The following is a 25,819-nucleotide window of genomic DNA, read 5'->3' as shown; positions in this document are numbered from 1 at the left end:
TCCCTTATCTCCTCTTACAGAAAATTAGGGTAGTACTAAAAATGATACAATCTGTCTGCAGCTCACCTCAATTATTCCTTGGATGATTACTTTCTAAATACTCATAGATCTTTTTGGGGTTTCCACTGAGAAGTCACACTGGACATGCATAGTTTTCACCCTACTCAGAGCATAAACTCAGGATGGGTTAGAATGGTGCAGATGAACGTAACTTGCTCTAATTGGGAGGAACTCCGTGGTTGAATGGGGTATACACTGTATGGCACCAACCTGAATGGCAGCACAAAAAAGGCCGACAACGTTAAAATTTAAAATATGTAAGTGTATATGTTGCGTCCAGCATGATGAGGGTTGTGGGGAGCGAGGAGGGTGGCGCAGGGTTGAGAAAAGATGGTAGCCATGAATAGAGTTTAGGTGTGGGGGGCCAAATGACTGGCAGCCTCAAAGACTGGGCTGTGGTACCTAATCGGGCCAACACATTAGCTTTTATTAGTTAGGTGGGGAAGCAAAGGAGATAAAGCTTGTCAATCTCAAGATCTGTGAATTCCATCCACTATAATAGGAAACTGATTCAAGCCAATCACCCTTGCCTGCAGGCAGCTGAACCGTCTCAGGATGTTTGTACTTCCCCAATGGACAAAACCTTTATGCTTATGAATAGATGGAGAGCACATCATTGAATCTCTTCCCTTGCAGGTTTTGGGAAGGAATGCAGTCACAGAGGCAGAGGCTTTCCTAGCCTGGGGAAGGTGGGGGGCTGTGCCCACATATACGAACTCCGTGGGTTCCCCTGTTGGTCCCCACTCGACTGCGACTGGCTTGAGTTGTCCCCCTCGTGGGGAATCTTACTCGTCATTGGCTGACCAGCCATCTTTCTGGGGCCAAACAGGGAGACATAAGGTGCAAACACAAAGGTGAAGCAAAGTTTCTGAAAGGATCCATCTCACAGACTCTCCTTTCTTTGGGGGCAAGTACAAGGAGACAAACGGGTAGGCTGCTGCGTGGCCACATGTACATATTTAAAATCCTCTCAAATAATGTTAAACACAAAAAAAACATCACAAATATCTGTGGCTTAAGTCAGTGGGAGGTCTCAAGTCCCAGATCCGCAGGTTCAAATTCAAGGTCACATATTATATACAGAAAAGACTGAACAACTGGAAAGATGCACATGTGTTTATCTCTGTCTTTTGGGGGAATCTTTACAGTTAATCACAGGAAAGGAGGACTTCCAGTATTCCTGATTTCTGGTCATAAGTGAGGGGCACCCTTTAAATTACAAGACACAACAAGCAGGATAGTAGGAGGAGTTCAATTTCCATTGGGTGTTACTATTGGAACAATTTCATTAAAATCTTTTACTGGTGGTGGACCCTTTGGCCCCACCCTTTCCTATCGTAGTTCTGGATGTTGTGACCTGCCACCACCCATCTGGAACAAACCCAAATCCCTAGCCTTCCTGATAGAAGCTGGAGATTGGGAGCCTATAAAATTGCCACTCCCAATTAAGATGGAACACTTCTGTGGGACTGAAAGTGGAAATAATCGCACTGTACATACTGAGGGGCCAATGTTGGTCTCTAAAAGGGGGGAGAGTCACCCAGGTTGGTTGACACCAGCAACATGAGAAGATAACAGCACAGCAATGCAGTTATAACAGTTGGCCACCTTGGAGCTGCTGACCCACAACCACCCATAATAAATCTTCACATGGAGCAGTCCGCGGACAGAGGCAAAGCTGTAAAATGCAGATACTCACTACCGCTGGCCTTACTCTGTGCCTATGGGGCTTTTTCCCCATCCCAGGGTAGCAATACGAGAAAGCTGCTGGAACCGCATAGCGTCACCTGCAATTGTATACTGGGATGGGGGGGGAGACGGTGAGTGCTGTAAGTTAGCCCATGGGGGGCTGCACCCAAAATGCCACCAGGTAGGGGTACTAGCCTGGCAATTCAAGCGCTCTATCTTAGTATTGGTAATTTAGAATATGGAACCAAAAAGAGAATAGGTTATGGAAAATCTAGCTCCTAACATTACCCACAGGGGTGATATTTCCAGCTCTCTTTCACTTTTTTTTTTGGCCTATCACATTGCTCTTCTTAAATAAAAAGATATTCACCAATGTCAGTCAGAAGAAAAAACAAAAAACAAAGACCCAAATATGAAAATAGTAATTCACATGAAACTAAAATCTTTCAAAAACTTGATATACTTAAATATTTATTCCAACTGTTTATTAGAATGGAAAATGGAAAAAGTGTCTAATACCCATCACTCCACAAAAGGAGCTTTGTCAGTAAGAAAGGGAGAAAATATATAATGGAATAGGGACATCTAGGAACTGTCACAAAACCAGTAGGAAAATCCCAACAAATATTTTCAATGGCCCCTTAACACAAAACAAATAAAGCATCATAAAAAAATTAAACCTAATTCATATTGGAAATAAACTTGAATTTACCAATGGATCTAATAGGTTTCAAAACATAAAGAGGCAAATTTAAAAAGAGATTTAAAAAATGTAGACGATATTATTAACTGATTTAATGAAAAATCACTACCTATTTATGTTATGCCATTGTTGAAAGACAGCTTGCAGAATTATTTCACCTCAATATTTATTTCTAAAATTAATTATAATTAATGTTGAACACCACGAGTTTGAAATGCACAGGTCCACTTTTACATGGAATTTAAAACATGGACCTGTGCAGTTTCAAACTTGTACTGTCCAAGGGTCAACTATATTTTTGATCTTCAGCTTAGTATTCATTTATGCAGAGGACTGGCTTAAGTTATATACAAATTTTCGACTGTGTGGGCAGTAGGTACCTCTAATCCCTGCATTTTTCAAGGGTCTGTTGTGGTAAAAATTCCACGTCCAATGATGCACTTAAAGAAAGAAACCTGGTAAACACAATTAATTTACAATTTTAATAACAACCCTTTAATCTTGAAAGTTTTCTAGGACATTGTAACTACATTAACTTACGTCAATCTTTCTCGTATTATTTACATTTTTAGTTCTTTTCTGTGGTAGTCTTCACATGTAAGGATGTGAGCCAACTGAAGTCTTTGCACACTATTTACATTCATGAGTTTTTATCCAGTGAGTCCTTTCATGCCTTCGAAAAGAATAGGGATGACTGAAGGCTTTCCCACATTCTTCACATTTATATGGTTTTTCTGCAGTGTGCACTCTCATCATGTGTATTCGAAAAATTTTGTTACAAACGAAAGCTTTTCCACATTCCTTACATTCATAGGGTTTTTCTCCAGTGTGAGTCCTTTCGTGTCTTTGTAAGGAACTGTGATCTCTGTAGGCTTTACCACATTGTTTACAGTCATAGGGTTTCTCTCCAGTGTGAGTCCTCTCATGTCTTTGATACAAACTAAGGCAGGTGAATGCTTTCCCACATTCCTTACATTGATAAGGTGTGTTTCCAGTATGCATTTTCATGTGTCTTTGAATGGTGGTGCGACAAATGAAGGCTTTACCACAATGTTTACATTCATAGGGTTTCTCTCCTGTGTGAGTCCTCGCGTGTGTTTGTAAGGAACGATAATATCTGAAGGCTTTTCCACACTCCTTACATTCATAGGGTTTCTCTGCAGTATGAGTTCTTTCATGTATTCGCAGGTTACTAGGAGTACTGAATACTTTACTACATTTTTCACATTCATAGGGTTTCTCTCCAGTGTGAGATTTTTTATGTATTTTTAAGAAACTGTTACATCTGAATGCATTTCCACATTCCTTACATTCATACGGTTTCTCTCCTGTGTGTATCCTTTCATGTATTTGTAAGGAACTATAATATCTCAAGGCTTTTCCACATTGCTTACATTCATAGGGTTTCTCTCCTGTGTGTGTCCTTTCATGTGTTTGTAAGGAACTGTAAAATCTGAAAGCTTTCCCACATTCCTTACATTCATAGGGTTTGTCTGCAGTGTGAATTCTTTCATGTTTTCGAAGACAACTGGGAGCACTGAATGCTTTATTACATTTTTTACACTCATAGGGTTTCTCTCCAGTGTGAGACCTTTCATGTATTTGTAAGGAACTGTAATATCTGAAGGCTTTTCCACATTCCTTACATTCATAGGGTTTCTCTCCTGTATGAGTCATTTCGTGTGGTTGTAAAGAACTGTATGATCTAAAGGATTTTCCACATTCCTTACATTCATAGGGTTTCTCTTCAGTGTGAGTTCTTGCATGTATTTGAAGATGACTGGGATATCTGAAGGCTTTATTACATTTTTTACATTCATAGGGTTTCTCTCCAGGGTGATTTCTTTCATGCCTTTGAAAACTTTTATAATATCGGAAGGCTTTTCCACAGAGTTTACATTGATAGGGCTTCTCTCCTGTGTGGGTTCTTTCACATATTTGAAGTGAAGTTGAAGAAGTAAAGGTTTTCCCACACACCTTACATTTATAAGGAGCATCTGCAGTATGCGTACTCATGTCTCTTTGAGGGCTTTTGAGGCACATGAAGGCTTTCCCACATTCCTCACATTTATACGATTTATCTCCATTGGGATTTCTTTCATGTGTTTCAGAAAACTGAATATAATTGAAGGCTCTCCCACATATGTTACATTTATATGGCTTCTCTCCATATTTCTGATACTCAGAGGGCTTGTGTCCAGTGTGACATCTGATGTCCCTATTATGTGATGATTCAAGTGTGAAGACCTTTTCACACACACTGTGTTCCCATGGTTTTACTCCAGGAAGAGTTTTGTTTTTCAGATTGAGATTTGCAATAAGGCTGAAGTTTTTTCCACATTGACTACTCTCTTTCCCTTCGCGGAGTCTCTCTACCGTATGACATCTATAAAAAACAAAAAGCACAATATTAATGATTTCTTTGTTAATGATTTTATATTTATTAGAATATTCGAACTGCATTTTAATGATTTACAGCAAAGTATACGTTTTCTGCCTTGTCTAAATTGTTGGACATTGAATACACTGAAATGCTCTGGAAGACAGCTTCAGCCTTGCTATTATCAAAACAGTGACATTCACATTTGGCTTTATTAATGTAAATTATTCCATGTAAACTATTTTGCAAACACTGAACATTTATGTCATATATAAGAAAACAATTTGGTGAAAAATTCCTGAAAGTAATTAATTTGAAACACAAGTAGTTTTGGTTGATTCTTTTTAAAATTCCATAGCATAACAGGTTTCTCACCTGAGATACTGCTTTCTATTGTGTGACTCACCTTCGTGTTCTCCCCTGGCTTTTGTACTGTTCTTCCATGTCATGATCGTCCCACTTTTTCCCTAAAATGCAGACCAAGAAATATGATTCCAAAGTATTAGAAATTTTATAAAAATCATACATTCTAGTTCTATGATGAGCTGTGACCATGCCCAGTTTATTGACCAATGGCCTCCCTTCCCACATTACACGTTAGAAAAATGTTAATGGGTAAGAAACACTTGTCTTCTAATTGACAAAGTGAAGGTAACTTGTCATCCTTACCTAGTGAGTCCAGGTTCCTGAAAGTTTCCCGCATCACATCTCTGTAGAGTTTCTTCTGTGAAGGATCCAGCAGAGCCCACTCCTCCAGGGTGAAGGTCACAGCCACATCCTCAAAGGCCACTGAGTCCTAAAACACCACAAATAAGTGTATAGTAAAATTCACAAGACTGACTGCACTGGACATCTATACTCCATTTACAGGAAGGTTACATATGACTCTCTCATTTCCAAACATTTATCCTATGACTGGTTATTAGAAACTTACACTCTGTCCACAATTACTTCCTCATAAATTTAATACCATCATGAAAACATGGAAATTATGTACACATTTTTACCATGATCATACTATATTTTATGTAATTCTTCTAAAGGCAGGGTTCACAGCATGTTGGAACAGACACAAATGCTATGAAAATGAAACAAACTATCATTTTAAGATGACCAATTCCATGTGAAAAAATTTTTCATCTTCTCCCTTATTATTTACAGCACTCCATGAGGCAGAGGGTCAAATCTGCATAAGGTTTCAGTGAATAAATACATACTAAAGACTAAAAGCTTTTTGTTCTATTGCCATCACCAAATACGAGAGTCCAGAAGGCCTATGACAATGCCAGTTTTAGCAAGGTCCAGCTGGCCATATCATCCTAAAGTTCCCCAGGCCATTAAAAGTCATCAGATGCTGCTGGATGAATGACAATATTCTCATAGACAAGCACTGCTTTTTCCTTGTGGAATATTTATTACAGACTCGGTTCTTTGTTTCTCTAGCTGTCCAATATTATGGGCTAGAGAGGTACAGTCAGGAGCACTTATCTATGAGGATATGTTATAAGATATGCATTGTTAGGCAATTTCACCATTGGGGAACATGTCGAGTATACTTCAACAAACCTATGTGGTATAGCCTATCACACCCAGTCTATATGGTATAGCATGTTACTATACTGGGTACTGTAGGCAACTGTAACACAAGGTAAGAATTTGTGTATCTAGATAATACCCTCCTTTCTTCTGTCATTTCCAAGTTCCCCCCTGGAGTAAAGGAACATGAGAACTCAGACCATGAGCATGGCAATCCCTCAGCTGATGATACCACACTCGGCCCCTAAGGTATGAAAGGGGTTATTGATTCCATAACTGAGGCCTCAGGATAGTAAGCAGGCCCCTCAGGAAGGGATGAAATAGCTTAGGAGAGCAAAAAAAGTGCATGAATTTCTTAGGCTAGAGTGAGGGTTCACACATAAGGGCAGGAGCTTGTGTGTATTCAATCCCTTGCCACCACAAAGAAGGAAGCACTAAGGCTCTCTTATCACCTTGTACAGATGTGGGGCATAGGGGAAGGAGGACGGATAAGGCTTTAAAGTTGTTAGCAGTCAATCATCAAAAACTGAAGTCAGAGATTTCCAGTGTATGGTCTGGCATTTAATTAACTTAGAATCTGTTATTTCCAACACTACAATAAAAAAGCAAAAACCTTGAAATGAACTCTTTTTAGATCTATCAGATAATTTAGGTCACATGGCGACTTGGTGTCTTCAAACTTGTGAAAGAGAAAATAAACACGGCATTTTGAAATATAGCCCCAATACTCTGTTCTTAACATGGACTGTACTTAAAAAAAAAAAAAGGTATATCTCAGAAAGTCTAATGCAAAGAAAAAAGAACAAAAAAGATAACACAATATCCATGAGTCCTAGGACAACCTTCTTTGAACAGAAAACTTAAATAAACATCATGAGAATACTTAAAGGAAAAGAAAGAAAAGGAACAGGAGAAACAGTAAAGTAACAATCATACAAGTTTTCCTAAAATTAATGATAAATGACACAGTCTAGATCCAGGAAGCTCAGAGATCACTAAATATGAAAACAACAAAAATGCACAACCAAGTATTTCATATTCACTGTAGACAAAAATCAAAGACACAAATAATATATTGAAAGAAGCCAAAGGGGAAAAAAACAACTTAAGTTATAGAGAAACAAAGATTAGGATTAAGTCAGTTCCTATCAGAAATCATACAGGTAAGAAGAGAGTAGAGTATAATCTTTATAGTTTTATTTCTTTTTAATACATGACTTTTAATGTATCTTTAAAATATCACAAATAAGTCTGAGGAATCACTCAACATCTTGGTGTTTCTATAGCTGGACAACTTAGATCTTATTCATCAGCCTGCTGAACTGTTCCATTTTCAGAAACACAGATACTACCCAAAATTTTTCTGACATCCTTATTTTTAACTGCTGTGGCTTGCTGAATTAAAGCAGCTGAATTTGATACAAGTTCACTATCATTTCCTTCAAGAATTAACTCATCTTTCTGGGCTTGAGATATTGAACAAGTAACACCTGACCTCATCTGAACACCGTGGATGTATTTTTCACCCAAAAAATTTCGGATTTCAACAAGAGAACCATTTTCCTGAATGACGATGTTGATGGGGAAGTGAGCACACACAGCCCTCATCTTGTAACGGACGCCCAGGATAACACCCTTGCCCGTGTTCTGTACATGACAACAGATAGTGTGGACAGGAGCCAGTTCCATTCTACTTCCCCACCATTTGTCACCCCGGAGCCTCTTCTTTTTCCTTCCAAGGAGACTGAGTTCTACATTGATGTGATTGAAGTCCCCCCACAGGGTGCCTCTGGGGCCCTCCACAATCACTGTGCGTCCCTTCAAAATGCTGTCCACATTTTCTGGAACATCTACAATCTGATTGCTGAGAATGGTCTTCATCCTTGTAGTAGATGCGGCAAAAAACAAAACAAAACAAAACAACAAAACACTAATTTTTATAGTTTTAAAAGAGAAACACCACTCTCCAATAATTCCGCGTAAAGCAAAATTATCCTTCAAAAATAAAGTAGGGCTTTCTTAGACAAAATTGAGGGAATCTGTCATGACTACACCAACTCTGAAAGAAACGTTCAAAAATTCATAACAAAGAATGTAAATGATGAAGGTGGTGAATTAGAAAAGGAATAAATGAAGGCAAAATACATTTTGTTTCATATCATAATATAACAAATGATATTTTCTTTAAAATAATATAACCAACAATGTATTTAGTAATTATGTGCTTATAAATAAGTAAAATAAATGGCAGCATTTAAGAAGGAACCAAGGCATCAAGGCCTCATGTTTTGAGCAATGGCCCCTTCACTTTTTGTGAGCCCATATTTAATATATTTGTGTCCTAAATATCAGAGTGTTCACAATGAAGAATTTCATGAATGTCATGTCTGCCATACCTGCTCTCCTGGAGCAAGGCAAACGGGTAAACGCAGTTCAGCTCTTGCCTGCAGAGACTGTGTGTGGTGGCAATGGTGCTGAGGTTCCCTGAGGAGAACCAGGTAAAGGCATGTTATGTCCCTTCAGAGGTTAAGGTGAATGGCATATAAGAGGCTGCTGACATCGGCACTGAGCAGACCAGATTTACCTAAATCTATGAGAACAGAATGTACCCGTTGCTGAGTGGATGGAGGCAGTCAGTTCCATAATGTTGGGGACTGGGTGTAGGAATATTTTTGGTGTGACCACAGCCTCAAGGTTGTGGTAATCCAGTGTGAGGTGGCATTCATTCTTTCCAGGTTTAAGAACAGGTCACATTCAGACGTTTAAAGGAGAAGCAGTGGGAATAATCACTTCTTCCTAAAAGGTTTCTTATAACAATTTTCAATCCCTCTAGGCCCTGTTTAATTTACACCAGGCTATATTAACTAATTTTACTAAGGGCTAAGGACCATGGAGTCTCAGTTCATGAAGCCAATTTGGAAGTAGCAAAGTTATTTTAGTTTAATTTCAATTTATGAATTACTAATTACTAATTTCCTGCTCATTATGGGATATTTAAGATATGACTATTATGACCATAAGGCAAAGTAAGGCATTCTGATGGTTAAGGCAAAGTACACAGATTTGTCCTCTATATTAAATTCAGTAATTCCCTTAAGATCATGGGGAACCTTGCCTCAATTTATTGAGATCCCAGGTATAACTGTGATTTAACCTAGCATTGAGTAATTGCATGAAGACTTGTGAATTACTACACTACAGGAAATGGTAACATTAACTCAAAATCAATTTTTAGAGGCTCTAAATCCAAGGCATGCCCTTTTATTTATTTATTTTTTTGTTATAAATTTTGAATTTCCAGTTGGGTTTGGTTGAGAATCTTTTTTCAATATATTTTTCCTCTTGTTCCCTCTCTCATGTCCTTTCTATTTTGTATTTCAGGTCACTGTGAATACTTCAGGGGGTAGGGTATCCTTTCTACCCAGATACTTAGAAACGTTTTTCCCCCAGGGAGCCCCAAATCAGCACCATCTGGGTTACAGGCCTCCCCCATGGAAATGGCTGCTGTGTAGGATTTAAGGACCCTGGGCTTAAGTCCTGTTAGAACTAACCCCTTTGCTGTGCCCCAGTGAGGCCATGGGTGTTGCCTCAGTAGCTCAGAGGGTCAGGATCTGGGCTGCAGTAGAGGCAGGGGCAGCAGCAGCAGAGGTACTTAGGGGTCTGGGGAGCCCTTTGTATCAGGAGAGTGGACTCAGTCCACCAGGTCTGAGCTGCTTTCCCTGTCTCCTCACTTTCTCTCTTTTATCTGAAATAACTGCTCTTTAAGAAATGATCACCTGATGGGCATACTTCATTCACCGGGCATGCCCTCAGTACTGTTGGGGCAACACCAGCCTCATTCACAGCTTCACTCTAAAGACACAAATAGGTTCCAGCCATGACATCAACCCAGGACAATGTTAAGTAGGACACCATTCCAGTATTTCTGTTCCCACAGGTAGATCCAACCCTGTCACACTGGGAATGCCATAGCCCACACCACAGCCTCCCCTCAGCCACTTCAGTGCCTACACAACCATTGGCTGACCTCAACCCACACCAAAGCACCTCCCAAGAGCCTCCAGAACAGGCACACCCAGTGGCTGGCCTTGGCACACACCAGAGTACCTCCCAAATGGCTCAAAACCCTGAGCACCTGGCAGCCATCCTCAACACAGACCAGAGCCCCATCCAAGCAGCTCCACATCAACACACCCAACAGGTGGCCTTGGCCAGCACTAACGCCCCTCAAAAGCAGTTCCTACTCAATGGGGCCAGTTCCCACACACCAATTGGTCTGCAGCAGTCACAGTTTGTCCTCACAGCCAGTCAGCCTGAGGGACAACCACATCCATAGTTGTGCCCACAGCAATTACCACCCAACTACAACAAGAGGGTGTGTGCAACCCACACAAGAGATACCCCTGAAACACTATACTTTTGGAGGGACTGCACCACCAGACGTCAGAGGACACCTACCATGTTTCCCCAAAAATAAGACCTAGCTGTACCATCAGCTTTAATGCGTCTTTTGAAGCAAAAATTAACATAATACCCGATCTTATTTTACTATAACATAAGACCAGGTATAACATAACATAACACACCATAACACACCATAACACAATATAACATAATATAATATAATACAATACAATACCAGGTCTTATATTAATTTTTGCTCCAAAAGATGCACGAGAGCTGATGGTCTGGCTAGCCCTTATTTTCGGGGACACATGGTACATAAGGTCACATTTTTAAGACTACCTGATGTGCCTACTACATAGAAACAAACAAAGGGAGGTAGGCAAAAGAGGATTATACTCGAAATGAAAGAACAGGCCAAAACCCCAGCAAAAGAACTAAATGAAGCAGAAACAAGCGATCTACCAGATAAAGAGTTGAAAGCAATGATTATAAAGATTTTCAATGAAATTGGGGAAAAAAATAGATAAACTCAGGGAGGATGCCAACAAAAAGATTTAAGAAAAAAAATATATAGAAGAACTTATCAGAATTGAAGAATGCAATAATTGAAATGAAAAAAAAATGCATTAGAGGGAATCAACAGCAGATTAGATACTGCAGAAAAATGAGTCAGTGGACTGGAAAACACATAGTAGAAATCCCCAACTGGAACAGCAAAAGGAAAAAAGCATTTCAAAAAATGAGGATAGTTTAAGGGACCTGTGGGGCATTACGTGTACTACCATTATGATCATAGGGATCCCAGAAGAAGAAAAGAAAGGGACAGAAAACCTATGTGAAGAAATAATGGCTGAAAACTTCCCTAAACTGGTAAAGGAAACTGACATCCAAATCAGGAAGCACAAAAGGTCCCACATCAGAAGAACCCAAAGAGATCCACAAGACACATAATTAAAATACCAATGGTTAAAGACAAAAAGTAATCCTAAAAGTAGCAAGAGAAAAGTAGTTAGTTACATACAAGGGAGCTCCCATAAGACTGTCAGCTGATTTTTCAACACAAACTTTGCAGGCCAGAAGGGAATGGTACAACATAATCAAAGTAATAAAAGGGAAACTTACCATGAACAACATTCTACCCAGCAAGGTTACCATTCAGAATTAAAGGAGATAAAGAGTTTCCCAGACAAGCAAAAACTTAAAAAGTTCATCACCACTACATCAGCTCTAAAAGAAATGCTAAAGAGACTTCTATAAGCAAAAAATAAAAGGACAGAACTAAAAATAAGAAAATATTTTTAAAAACTCAATGGTGGGCGCCAGCCCGGTGGCTCAGGCGGTTGGAGCTCCATGCTCCTAATGCCGAAGGTTGCTGGTTCGATTCCCACATGGGCCAGTGGGCTCTCAACCACAAAGTTGCCGGTTGAACTCCTCGAATCCCTCAAGGGATGGTGGGCAGTGCCCCCTGCAACTAAGATTGAACCTGGCACCTTGAGCTGAGTTGCCACTGAGCTTCCAGATGACTCAGTTGGCTGGAGCGTGGGCTTTCAACTACAAGGTTGCCAATTCGATTTCCGCAAGGGATGGAGGGCTGCACCCCCTGCAACTAGCAACGGCAACTGGACCTGGAGCTGAGCTGTGCCCTCCACAACTAAGATTGAAAGGACAACAACTTGATTTGGAAAAAAGTCCTGGAAGTACACACTGTTCCCCAATAAAGTCCTGTTCCCCTTCCCCAATAAAATCTTTTAAAAAAAAGTCAATGGTAAAGGCAAGCATATAGTAAAAGTAGATCAACTAATTATAAAGTTAGTATGAATAGTAAAATCATATGTACCTAAAATAATTAAGGATATACACATACACACACAAAGATGCAAAACATAATGTCAAAAAAAATATATGGGGGGAATGAATAAAGTATGTAGTGCTTTTAGAATATGCTGAACTTAACTTTAAAACATCAACTTAAAATAGACTATAAACACAGGTTATATATGAGGTTCATGATAACCACAAACCAAAAACCTGTAACAGGTACTCCCCAAAATAATGAGAAATGCATCCAAACATAACACTAAAGAAAGTCACCAATGCACGAGAAGAAAGGAACAGAGAAGAACTGCAAAAATAATCAGAAAACAGTTAATAAAACGGCAATAAGTCCATACCCATCAATAATTACTTTAAATGTAAATGGCCTAAATTCTCCAATCAAAAGACAGAGTCACTGAACAGATAAAAACAGCCACATATATTGGCTTACAAAGAATTACTTCAGATCTAAAGGCACGCACAGACTGACATTGAAGGGATGGGAAAAGATATTTCATGCAAATACTGAAAAGAAAGCTGGTGTAGGAACAATTACATCAAACAAAATAGACTTTAAAACAGTCTCTAATAAGCGCCAAAGAAGGGCATTACATAATGATAATAGAATCAATCCAATAAAAAGATGTAACAGTTGTAAACATTTATGTACCCAACACATCAGTGCCCAAATACATAAAGCAAAAATTACAGTCATAAAGGTAGAGATTGATAGTATAACAATAGTAGTAGGGGACTTTAACAACCCACTTATATAAATGCACACATCATCCCAACAGACAACCAACAAGGAAACATTGGCCTTGAAAGACACATTAGACCAGACGGACTTAATAAATATTTACAGAAACATTCCATCCAAATATATCAGAATATACATTCTTTTTCAAGTGCACATGGAACATTCTCCAGGATAGGTCACGTGTTACACCACAAAATGAGTCTCAATATATTTAAAATTGAAGCCATATCCAGTGTCTTTTCTGACCACAACAGTATAAAACTAGAAATCAATTAAAAGAAAAGTGGAAAACACACAAACACATGGAGGCGAAACTATATGCCACTAAATAATCAAGAGGCTAACAAAGAAATATAAATATGTGAAACAAATGAAAATAAGAACACAGTATTCCAAAATCTATGTGACACAGCAAAAGCAATTGTAAGAGGAAAGTTTACAGTGATTCAGGCCTACCTAAAGAAACAAAATTAAAATTTCAAATAAACTACCTAAACTTACACTGAAAAGGATTATAATAAAAAGAACACACAAAACCCAAAGTTAGTAGCAGGAAATAAAGATCAAAGTGGAAATACATGAAGTAGAGCCAAAAAAAAAAAAATAGAAAAGATCAATGAAACTAAGACTGCTTCATTGAAAAGATAAAGTTAATAAAACCTTAGCCAAACTCATCAAGAAAAAAAAACCCCAAATAAAATCAGAAATGAAAGGAAAGATACAACCAATATCACAGAAATACAAATAATCATAGGTGAATACTATAAACTACTACTCACCAACAAACTGGACAACCAAGATCAAATGGATAAAATTCCTAGAAACATTCACATTTCCAAGACTAAATCAGGAAGAAACAGAAAATCTGAACAAACTGATAACTAGTAACAAAATTTAATCAGTAATGAAAGAAACCCCAACAAACTTAATAGACATTTACAGAAAAGTCCAGGACCTAACAGATTCCCTGATGAATTCTACCAAATACTTAAAGAAGAATTATTACCTATACTTTTCAAAGTATTCCAAAAACTCAAAGAGAAAGAAACATTTCTAAACTCATTCTACAAGACTAGCATTACTCTGATACAAAAAGACACTATAAAAAAAATTATAGATCAGTATCCCTGATTAACATCGGTGTAAAAATCCTCAAGAAAAGATCAGCATACTGAATTCAACAATACATTAAAAGGATAATATACCATGATCAAGTAAAATTTATTCCAGAGATGCAAAAATGTTTCAATATCCACAAATCAATCAACAAAACACACCACAATAGCAGAACAAAGGATAAAAATCACATTATCATCTCAGTAGATGCAAAAAACACATTTGACAAAATACAACATCCATTCATGATTTTTTTTTAAAAAAACCTCTCAACAAAATGAAACTAGACAGAACATCTAGCGATATAATAAAGTCCATATATGAAAACCCACAGCTAACATACTCAATGGTAAACAGCTGAGATTTCCCCCTAACATCAGGAACACGACACGGTGCCTACCATTACTACTTTTGTAAGATTTATTTTTAATTATAGTTGATATACATTATATTCATTTCAAGTGTACAACATAGTGATTCAACGTTTATATACCTTAAAAATTGATCACAATAAGTCTAGTAACAATCTGTCACCACACATAGTCATTACAATATTATTGACTCTATTCCCTATGCTGTATATTACCCATGACTGTATATTCCCATGACTTATTTTATAACTAGAAGTTTGTACTTCTTAATCCCCTTCCATTTTTCTGCCCATTCCCTAGCCTCCTCCTTTGGCAACCATCAGTTTGTTTATTTGAGGTCTGACCATTATGTTCACGAACTTGTTGCAATGATGTTTCTAAGCTTTTTTTGATATCAGTGGGATCATTCATTATGAATTAGTATCAGCTGGACAAACAGTTAACCAAGTTTACTATTTGGAAGTGCTGAAAAGGCTGTGTGAAAAAGTTAGATGAAAACGACCTGAACTTTTTTTTTTTTTTTTTTTGAGAGCCCACTGGCCCATGTGGGAATCGAACCGGCAGCCTTCGGAGTTAGGAGCACGGAGCTCTAACCGCCTGCGCCACCCGGCCGGCCCAAACTTTTTGCCAACAATTCATGGCTCTTGCATCACGACAATGCACCAGTTCACATGGCACTGTCTGTGAGAGAGTTTTAGACAGTAAACAAATAACTGTATTGGAACACCCTCCTACTCACCAGACCTGGGCCCCAAGGACTTCTTTCTTTACCCGAAGATAAAGGAAACATTGAAATGAAGACATTTTGATTTTGATAATATTCAGGACATCAATGGTAATAACGATGACAGATCCGATGGCCATTCCAGAAAAAGAGTTCCAAAATTGGTTTGAAGGGTGGACTAGGCGCTGACGTCAGTGCATAGCTTCCCAAGGGGAATACTTCGAAGGTGACCACAGTGACATTCAGCAATGAGGTATGTAGCACTTTTTCTAGGATGAGTTTGCGAACTTAATTGTCCGACCTTGTATCTAGCACCTCACACCTGCCAAAATAGCTATTATCAAAAAGTCAATATACAACAAATCTTGGCAAGGGTATAGAGAAAAGGGAATCTTCATGCACTGTTGGTAGGATTGTAAACTGGTGCAGCCACTATGGAAAATAGTATGGAGGTTCCTCAAAAAATTAAAATTGGAACTATCATTCGAACCAGCAATTCCACTTTTGGGTATTTACCCAAACACAACAAAAACACTAATTCAAAAAGATATACACAGCCCTATGTTAACTGCAGTATTATGTACAATAAAAGATGTGATATATACATAAACATATATATATATATATATATATATATATATATATATATATATATATATACAGACAATGGAATATTAATTAGTCAGCCATAATAAAGAATGAAATCTTGCCATTTGCAACAACATGGATGGAGCTAGAGACTTTATGCTAAGTAAAAAGTCTGACAAGAAAAGACAAATACCGCATGATTACACTTACATGAGTATGTGGAATCTAAAGAAACAAAACAAACAACAACAACAAAAGAAACAGACTCACAGAACAGAGAACTAATAGTTACCAGAAAAAAAGGGGGAGGGTTTAGGGGGATGGGTGAAAAAGGTGAAGAGGAATAAGAGGTCCAGACTTCCACTTATAAAATAAATAAGTCACCAGGTTATAATTTTACAGCATAGGGAAAATCAGTCAATAATATCGTAATAATTTTCTATGGTGACGGTTACTATATTTATTTTGGTGATCACATTGTAAAATATATAAATGTAAAATCACTATGTTGTACACCTGAATCTAATATAAATATCATGTCAACCATACTTTAATAAAAATAAATTAAAAACTTTTTTAAACTAAGAGAAAACAAAACAAAACACATCTTTAAGGAGTAACCATCTGATGGGCTCACCTCACTCACAGGGTATAATCATCCTAATACACCTCCAAGACCCACCCTAATATCAAGGAGAACTCAGCCTAGTTACAATTTCACTCTAAACACACAGAGAGGCTCCAACCAAGACATGGATCCAAAACCACTGTAAGGAGGGCCCCATTCCCATATTCATGCTCTCAAAGGAATAACTAAAACTGTCAACTCAGAGTCCTCTGTATACAGCCCCAGGCTGGGTGGGTCCACGATACAGCGCAGGGCAGCACAGCTCACAGGAGGGCTCCCCAGCGAGCAGCAGCTCCCAGTGCAGGAGCCTCCAGGCTTCTCATCAGCCTGACAGGTAAGCAGGAGGGGGAAAGGGAGGGGTGGGGCTTAAGGCGTCAGTAAATAAACATCAAATACCAGAGTACTCATTACAAGAATAAACATGGTTAAGAAAAGTAGGCATTCACACTGTCTTGTTTTTATGTAAAGAAACACTAATGGCATGATCTAGAAGAGATTAAAACTATTGTTTTGAGGGTGGCTATACTTAGAGTACTAGAGTGAACCAGGATATGTAGGCAGGAAGTCTTCTTAAGTTAGATTCCTGTCTGAGAGACCTTCCAACACACTACTTATTTAAAATAAGGAGATGGGGTGGGGGGCAGTTGGCTCAGTTGATGAGAGCACGGTGCTCATAACACCAAGGTCACCAGTTCCATTCCCACAAGGTTCCAGTGTGCTGCGCCCTCCACAACTAGATTGAAAACAAAAAACAAAAAACAAAATAAAAAACAGCTCCTCTTGACTAGGAGCTGATGGGTCCTGGAAAACACACTCTCCCCCAATTAAATAAATATTTTTTAATGAGAAAATACTTATATTTTCTATAATCATATATCCTATGCTTAATTATTACTTTAAATTAACTTTTGTTTTAAAATTAATTTAATTTTAACTTTTCTACACAGAACACCACTCCAAGATTTAATCCTTTAATCACTAAAAACTGCAGACCATCAAAAACTCCCAAATCCCTTTCTGATAAAAAGTAGAAGGGGCAGTAATTATAATAGTTTGTCCATCCACTGTTTTTCACACTGGGAATATTTTCAGAAATAATAACATATATCATATTAGGGGTTTGCAATTAAGTATTGAAATGAACTAGAAAATTCAAAGGTCTCCGTAAGTTTTGAGTTATTTTCCTTTTAGCAATGAAAAAAAAATCAACTGCTTTTTTCTCACATCCATTGAAATACAGATTCATTTGCCTTAGGAATAGTATAGACTTTTAAGAGCAAAAGTTCTCTAGACATATGGACATACAAAAACTGACCTAAAAATGGAGTAAGCACGTGAGAACTTAAAAATACCCATCTCACATCTTCAGGTTCTCTTGCCTAAATGGAACCAAACTCTATTAATTTCCACAATCGTGCCTTATTCACACTGTATATCCCTCAGTCAAGTTATATTTTAAAAGCCCAGGTTTAAAACATAAAATATAATGGAAACGAGAATGAAATGGCTGTAATATTCAATGGTTAAAGAAATACAACGAAAATGAATACCAATTATTGGAATCAAAACAGATAAGCAGCCCACTTCCCTACAGTTCAGAAGGAAACCCACATTCAGAAAGGTGAACATAATCGCAAACTTGGCGTCTAGACACGGATTGAGACAGAACCCCTGGAATGGGTCAGTCCCTGGGGAAGAAGGGAGGGACACCAGAGCAGTGACCGCTACACACACACACACACACACACACACACACACCCTCCTGTAAGCATGGAAGCGCTCCCTCCCACAGGCTTCCATTCTCACAGTGAGGAAACTCTCAGCCTGATTCAGTTTAAGATCCTGACCCAAATGAACTCCCCAATTCATAAACCCTTCGTCCACCAGACAGAACACCGGATCGTCACAGACCATCTCACTGTGCACAAATTATACCCGCAATGCAAAGACCCACAACCACAACCTCAGAACGGGCATCATCCCCCACCCCCACCCAACCCTATGCAGTGACACCCCCATTTCCAGGGATCATTAGCTTTTCTCCGGAAATCTACTTGAACCATTCTGCTCCGCAATGCTCAGGCCTGGAACTGTATTTGGAAGCACCGAAAATAAACCCTCAGAAACTCACTACACCTGCTCAGAAAGTAAGAAGTGAAAGAACCCCATAAAAATGGAATGTAATACTAGAATGCTTTGTCGGAAGTCACCTCTTTCGTGCCTCTTTGGAAGTGGTTTACACTGTCTTTCAAGCTCTATCGATTAAATACACTTTATTTCTATTGAAAAAAATGATATTTAAATACGTCAATATGTTTTCAAGTGACAAACCCAGGAGGGACAGCGCTGATAGGACAGACCACCCAGGAAAGTTTCCCAAGAGGAGCCTCCACGCAAAGGACTTCCCAGAGGACGTCTGTGCCCAGGGCAGGAGGAACGGGGATTTCATACAGCGTATTCCACCCAGGTGCTTATTTTCGGCTTTCTTCTCATGAAAAAAAAAAAATGCAAAAATATAAATCTTTTAAGACAGAGCGTTCCGCTAAAATGATTCTGCTAAAAAAAATAAACAATTAAAATATTGAGTCTGTTTGAAATGCCCCCAGAGGACAAAGAGTTGATAATGATGCTGCGAGTCGCAGAAGGGAAGTTGGCTTTGGGGATTCGAGGTCGGATCTGGAAATTTAGGAGTTTATTGTCACTCCTAGGAGCAGCCGATCTGGGGGAACAGGGTCCTGGAGTTGAGACCCTGCTTCCCCAAATCTGAAACACTCAGGAAAAAAACGGGACCCCTGGGTTGAAAGGAGCTGGGGGGACCCCACAGACCACAGCTCCTCCCACGCACGAGCCGCGTAGACGGAGTCACGACTGTCCACTGACGACCCTCCCCGTGGTCACCGCCCCATCCGGGGAGACGCGGGACTGCGGGCGCAGAGCTGCCCAAGAGGCTCCGGGGCCGAAGTCGCCCGCTACCCGCCCAGTCCCCACGATGCGAGCCGGAGAGGACTGTGGTCTCAGCGGTGCCCCCGACGCACTCCATCGACTTCACCGAGGGGAGGCCGGGTCCCACCACAGCCGGTTCCAGCCGGTTCCAGCCGGTTCCAACCAGCCTCTCGTCCCCGTCTGCGAACCCGGCCCCGCACACTCACCATTTTTGGTTTCCTGCGTTTCCCTGAGTCCTGCCTAAACTCCCACTACCCGGGTAGATCACATCGCCACACAAACTACAACAGGGCCAGCAGGGACCGTTAATGACAGACGACGCACATTCCCTAGCCAGGCCTGAAGGTAGCTGGGAAGTCCACGCCCAGGCGGTATCTCGCCCCACCCACCTGCCCCAGAAGCACCTCTGATTGGATAGCTTCACAATGGCGCGCCTTCTCGAGCCTGAGTGACAGCCCTTAGGAGGACCCGAGACTCAGACTTGAAACAGAACTTTTGTCTGGCCTGGGGCTAAAGGTACCATATTTGCCCAGCTCTTCGTGAACATATGGGCACAGGTGTGCACAGGAAATTCTTGAATTTCCAAATGGAGCAAGTAAGTGCAGAACATGAAGGCAACTCGGCCAGGTGACACTGGAACAAGAGGCTCTTATGTCCTCTAGAGGTCAAGGGCTTGGTGCAAGGCTTTCAGACCACTCATGGAACTGTGACCCTTGTTTGGAAACACAGACAATGTGACCTCACCATCTGTAACAGAGTCTGGCTTCATTTCAAACTTTGATCCTTGACAGCAATGAGCTTTCCCTCATCCCTTCCCCACCCCTAGTCACTTGGTCCTTAACGGAAAGAATCCAGAGCACTTGGTTCTGGGGGGAAGTTGGAAACCACAGCTCCAGCCTGGGCGCAAGGACTCTTCTCAGTCTAACCACAGGGTGTGAGATGTGTTCATTACATTTCACACTGGAAGGAAATTTAATTTACATCAGTTTTTACCTCTGTCCCCAGAGAACTCTGAAATGTAAATGACTATAATAACCCTAAGACAACTGATTCCCATTTTTACTATATAAAAAAAACAATAAATCGTTATATAAACTAGGAATGCACCTTAAATTCTTTTTCTCCACCAGGTTTATAGAGGTATAATTGACAAATACAACTGTCTATATTTAAAGATTACAACATGATTTGATATACATATACTTATTGTACACTTGAAATTTGCTAAGAATGGATTAAGTATTCTCATCCCCCGCCCCCAAACACACACAGTAACTGTGAGGTGATGGATGTATGACCTACTTTAGAAACCCTTATATGCCTAAGTGTTGCACTGAAAAACTTTTAATGCATTTATTTATTTATATGAACAGCCTAATGGAGATAAAATGTACATAATATACAGTGCAACCCATGTAAAGTGCACAATTCAACAGTTTTCAGTGCATTCCCCGATGTGTGCAATCACGACCAAGTCAATTTTTAAACATTTTCGTCACCTCAAAAACAAACTTTTCTATACTTTTGCCATCACTGCCAATATTGCCATCTTCCTCCTCCAATCACCAGCCTTAGGAATTTCTAATCTACTTTTTGTCTTTATATATTACCTTATTTGGGACTTACAAATGAATGGAATTACATATGATCTTGTGATTGACTTCATTCACTCAGCATAATGTTTTTCAAGGGACAACCATGTTTTAGCATGTACCAATACTTCATTCGTTTTTATGGCCAAATAATATTCCATTGTATGGATAAAACACTTTTTGTTTACCTATTCATCCATTAAGAGACATTTTGTTTATTTTCATTTTTGACTACTATTAATAACACTATTATAATATTCAAGTAAAAATTTTTGTTCAAACATATGTGTTCACTTTTCTTCAACACATGCCTAGGAGGGGAATTGATGGGCCATATGATGATTCTAGGTTTAATTTTTGAGGAATTGCCAAACTGTTTTCCAAGTGGTTGCACCATTTATAGAATGAAATATTTAAAATGTTCACAGAAATAAACTAGAATTCTAAAACTTGACTAGAATTCTGTATTGAGCAAAATTATCCTTCAAAGGTGAGAGAGAATTAAAGACTTTGTGGGACGAGCATATGTTGAGGGAACTGATCACCAGTATACCTCTTTTGCATGAAATATTAAAGGAAATTCTTCACAAGGAAGGAAGATGATGAAGGTAGTGTTTGAGAAGGAATCAATGAAGGGACAGTAATATCACTTAAAAATTCTTTATTAATCCGACAGATAACAATTTGTTCAAAAATAATACTAGCAACAATGTACTCAGTAATCCTACCTTATGGATAAGTAAAATAAATGACAGCAATATTATGGCGCAGGGAAGGGCAGAATTGGGAAGACTCTGTTGTAAGAGATTTACACAATCAATGAAGTGGTTAAGTGTTATTTCAAAGAGAACTTGGGTTAACTATATACTGCAAAGTCAAGGGTAACCAATACAATAATAAATAAGGAAGTATAATTGTTATACTAAGGGAGGAGAAAAAAATGAAATCAGGTAAAATGCTCAAAGCCAGAGAAGCCAGAAAAAAGGTGGAAGACAAGTGGGAAACAACAAAAGCACGAAATAAACAACCCCCCAAAATTATGGCATATGTTAATCCAACTGTATCAATAACTACTTTAAAAGTCAATGTTCTAAACACAACAATTGAAAAACAGATACTATCATAGTGGATAAAAAACAACACCCAATTACATGTTGTCTGTAATAAAGCCACGTGAACAGTAAAGACAGATTAAGATTAGGGATAGAAAAAGTATACCATGTTAACATTGAAAGTTATCTGGCATATCTAGTAATTTCAGACAAAGCACAGGGATAAAGAGAGGCTTTACAGAATGATAAAGGGGTCAAGTACCCAAGGAGACATAGCACTCCTCATGCTTATGTGCATAACAACACAGTGGGAAAATGCACGAGGGGGAATGGCTAGAACTGCAAGGAGAAACAGATGAATCCACTATCATACTGCAGACTTCAACACCCTCTATTAATAGTTACGAGTTCAGCAGGAAGAAAATCAGAAAAGCCGCAGTTGAACAGTTGCATCAAACAAATGGATTTAATTGAAAACCATGAATACTTCATCAAACAACAGCAGAATACACATTCTTTTTAAGTCCACACTGAAAATTCATGAAGCTAGAACACATTCTGGGACATAACACACCTTGACACGTTTGAAAATATAGAAATCATACCGAATATGCTCTCAAGCCACAAAGGCATTGACCTAGAAATCAGTAACAGAAAGATATTGGGAAACCCTCAAATGCTTGGAGATTAAACAACACACTCCAAATAACTCACGGATCAAAGTAGAATCTCAAGAACAATCACATCATTTTGAAATAAACAAAAGGAAAACACAATTTACCAAAATTTGTAGGATGCAGCAAAACCAGTGCTGAGAGGGAAATGCATTGAAGACATACACCTGAAAAAAAGAGATCTGTGATCAATGATCTAAGCCTCTAGCTTATGAAACTAAAAAAAGAAGAGCAAATTAAACCCAAAGCAAGCACAAGAAGAGAAATAATAAAAATTAGAGGAAAAATAAACAAAATTACTGTAAATCAATTGAGAAAAATCAACACAACCCCAAACTGGTTCTTTGAAAAGATTAATGAAATTGAGAACGGTCTATATGCAAGCTGAGAGTAAAAAAGACAGAAATTATTCATATCAGGAATTAAAGGGGAGAAAATGAAAGTGTGAAAGCATTTTTAAAAATCCAAAACCTATTTATGATAGCAAACTAGGAACAGAGGGGAACTTCCTCTTTTTGAGAAAGACCATTATAAGGAACATGCAGTTAATAACAACATAATGTTGAGAAACTGGGTACTTTCTTGGTCAGATCAGGAAGAAGACAATGATGTGCCCTCTTACCAGTTCTAGTCAAACTGTCCTGAAAGTCTAAGGAAAGTTCTGGTAAGGACAAAACTATGAGGTAGTGAAAGATCTTCAGTTGCCAGAGATTGGGGGTGGAAGGGAAGAATGAATGACAGGTGGAGTACAGAAGATTTTTAGGGCAATGAAAGTATTCTATATGATACAGAAAAGTGGACACTTGTCATTTTATATTGCCAAAGCCCAGACATTACATAATTCAAAGAAATCAAAACTAATGTAAGTGTCCTAGTGAGGCCTTGTATTGTGGCCTTAGTATACACATAGAGACAGGTGTTACCTTGATTTGTATTATGGACAACTGTGAGGCAAGGTAGTCCCAGAAATCTTTTACCACAAAAGGACAACTCTTAGACAATGATCAAAGTCTGGAAACACAGGTGACAAAGCCAATTGCTGGTCACTGCTAAGATGACTGCCTGATGTTTGGTCAGTCCTGTGGACCCAAGTCATATCTTTTAAAAGGATGTTCCAATTAAAGGACAAAAGCAGCAACTCTGCCTGAACTCCATCATGTACTAAAGAGGTGATATCGACCCTAAAGTCTATAAAGTCTCATTGCTTTTCACTCAGGGAATCCTAAGGAGCTCTCCAGGGAGCCTCGGGGTCTGGGACAGGGTGACCTCTTCGAGCTCCACGGCACCTGTCAAGGGACTGAGGAGAGGGGAGGCCACCAGCTTCTGCAGGTAGAATATGCCCGAGGGCCCAGGTTTAGCTATATCTTGTTTCAAGGGGTCTCAATAGCTGAGCTGAGTTACAGGTCCCAAGGCATAATGGGTAGCTTCCTAAGGGGTCACATGCTCAGGGCTACTTTTAGGAAAGCCCTATAAGCAATGGCAACTGCAGCTCTAATGGCATGCAGTTTGGAGCCTAGGGCAGTTTCTTGCATCAGAAGCCTATGGAGAACTTAAGGTCATCATGGGTAACTCCAGAAGGTCCCTGAAGCCTCTATTGTGAAAGTATCTGATGGCACTAATGGGAGTGCTTGTTGCATGGCAATTTGACCAAGTCGGGCCTTGTTGTTTTGTTGTAGCCGTACCAATTCAAGGTGGGCCAGTTTGCAAGTAAAAACATAAATGGAGTCACATTCAATGTGTAAGGGATATATTGCCTCCAGAACACCAAAAGAATCTAGACAGTGTCATGGGTGCTGAGAGGGACAATAGCTATTTCTTCACCAGGTCAAGGATGGAGCAAGACCCAGATTACCAACTACTTTTTAGGAATTTAAACAAGGTGCCAGGGTCTCACCTCATTTACGTAGCAATGGCCTCTCACCTTTTGACAAGCTCTTTTTGTCAATATTTTTTATGTTCTCTGAGGGTCCTCACAGGAGGATAAAATACCCTCAGAGGATGATGTCATTAGTTTAATGTCATACTTGTGCTCCTGGAGCAAGATGGATACAGTTCAGCTCCTGTCTGCAGAGACTGTGAGTGGTGGTAATGGTGCTGAGGTTCTCTGAGGGGAACCAGGTAAAGGTGTGTCCTGTCCCTTCAGAGGTGAAGGCCAACTGCAGCTGAGAGGTTGCTGACATAGGCACTGAGAAGACCAGACTTACTTAAATCTATGAGATCAGAATGTGTATCAGTTGCTGAGTGGATGGAGGCAGTAATTTCCATAATGTTGGGGACTGGGAATACGGGCTAATTCGCTGCGACTACAGCCCAGAAGTTGTGGTATTCCAGTGTGAGGTGTCATTTATTCTTTCCACGTTTAAGATCAGGACAAATTCAGCTATTATGAGGAGAAGCAGAGAAGATAATCACTTCTTTATTAAATAGATATTGTTCAATGGTTTTCAATCCTTCAAGGTCCTGTTCGATTTACATGGGGTCATATGAAGTAATTAACTGGGGGGTAAAGACTGCGTGGTCCCATGTTGTCAATGTAATTTGAATATGCCAAAGGCTAAATTAAAATTTATTTTTATAATTCATTTGTTCAGACCATTGCTGCTCAATGTGGGATATTTTAAGACAATGGGTGCTATGATCATGGGGAATTTATGTAAGACCATAGTTCTCATGGTTATTGTAAAAGATCTCTATTTCTCCTCTATATTATATTCAGTAACTCCTCTAACATTATCGTGGGTACCTTGCTTAAATTTAGTAGGATCCCACGTATATGAAATA

At 39.2% G+C, this 25,819-nt stretch overlaps 2 protein-coding genes across 2 annotated transcripts in view; both read right to left on the bottom strand.

Annotated features, from left to right (window-relative positions):
- Positions 1-1,168: 1,168 nt before the first annotated feature.
- The window catches only part of LOC308509617 (uncharacterized protein), a 44,606-nt gene continuing 19,955 nt past the window's right edge, over positions 1,169-25,819 (bottom strand). Inside the window, exons 2-5 of the mRNA XM_081077859.1 lie at positions 23,146-23,205; positions 5,502-5,628; positions 5,239-5,299; positions 1,169-4,838 (exon numbers count right to left, since the gene is read on the bottom strand). Of these exons, the coding sequence (XP_080933985.1) occupies positions 3,083-4,838; positions 5,239-5,299; positions 5,502-5,628; positions 23,146-23,205 (2,004 nt within the window). The 3' untranslated portion in view covers positions 1,169-3,082. The remainder of the gene's footprint in view (positions 4,839-5,238; positions 5,300-5,501; positions 5,629-23,145; positions 23,206-25,819) is intronic.
- LOC308509216 (large ribosomal subunit protein uL6-like) lies at positions 7,671-8,264 on the bottom strand (the record flags this gene model as incomplete). The annotated part of the gene is made up of 1 exon (XM_081076980.1): positions 7,671-8,264. The coding sequence occupies exon 1, from the start codon at positions 8,247-8,249 to the stop codon at positions 7,671-7,673; it is 579 nt and encodes a 192-aa protein (XP_080933106.1). The 5' UTR covers positions 8,250-8,264.

This window comes from Rhinolophus hipposideros (assembly GCF_964194185.1).
Source record: "Rhinolophus hipposideros genome assembly, chromosome: 16".
Classification (NCBI taxonomy): Eukaryota; Metazoa; Chordata; class Mammalia; order Chiroptera; family Rhinolophidae; genus Rhinolophus; species Rhinolophus hipposideros.
This window is presented reverse-complemented; position numbering and strand designations above follow the sequence as displayed.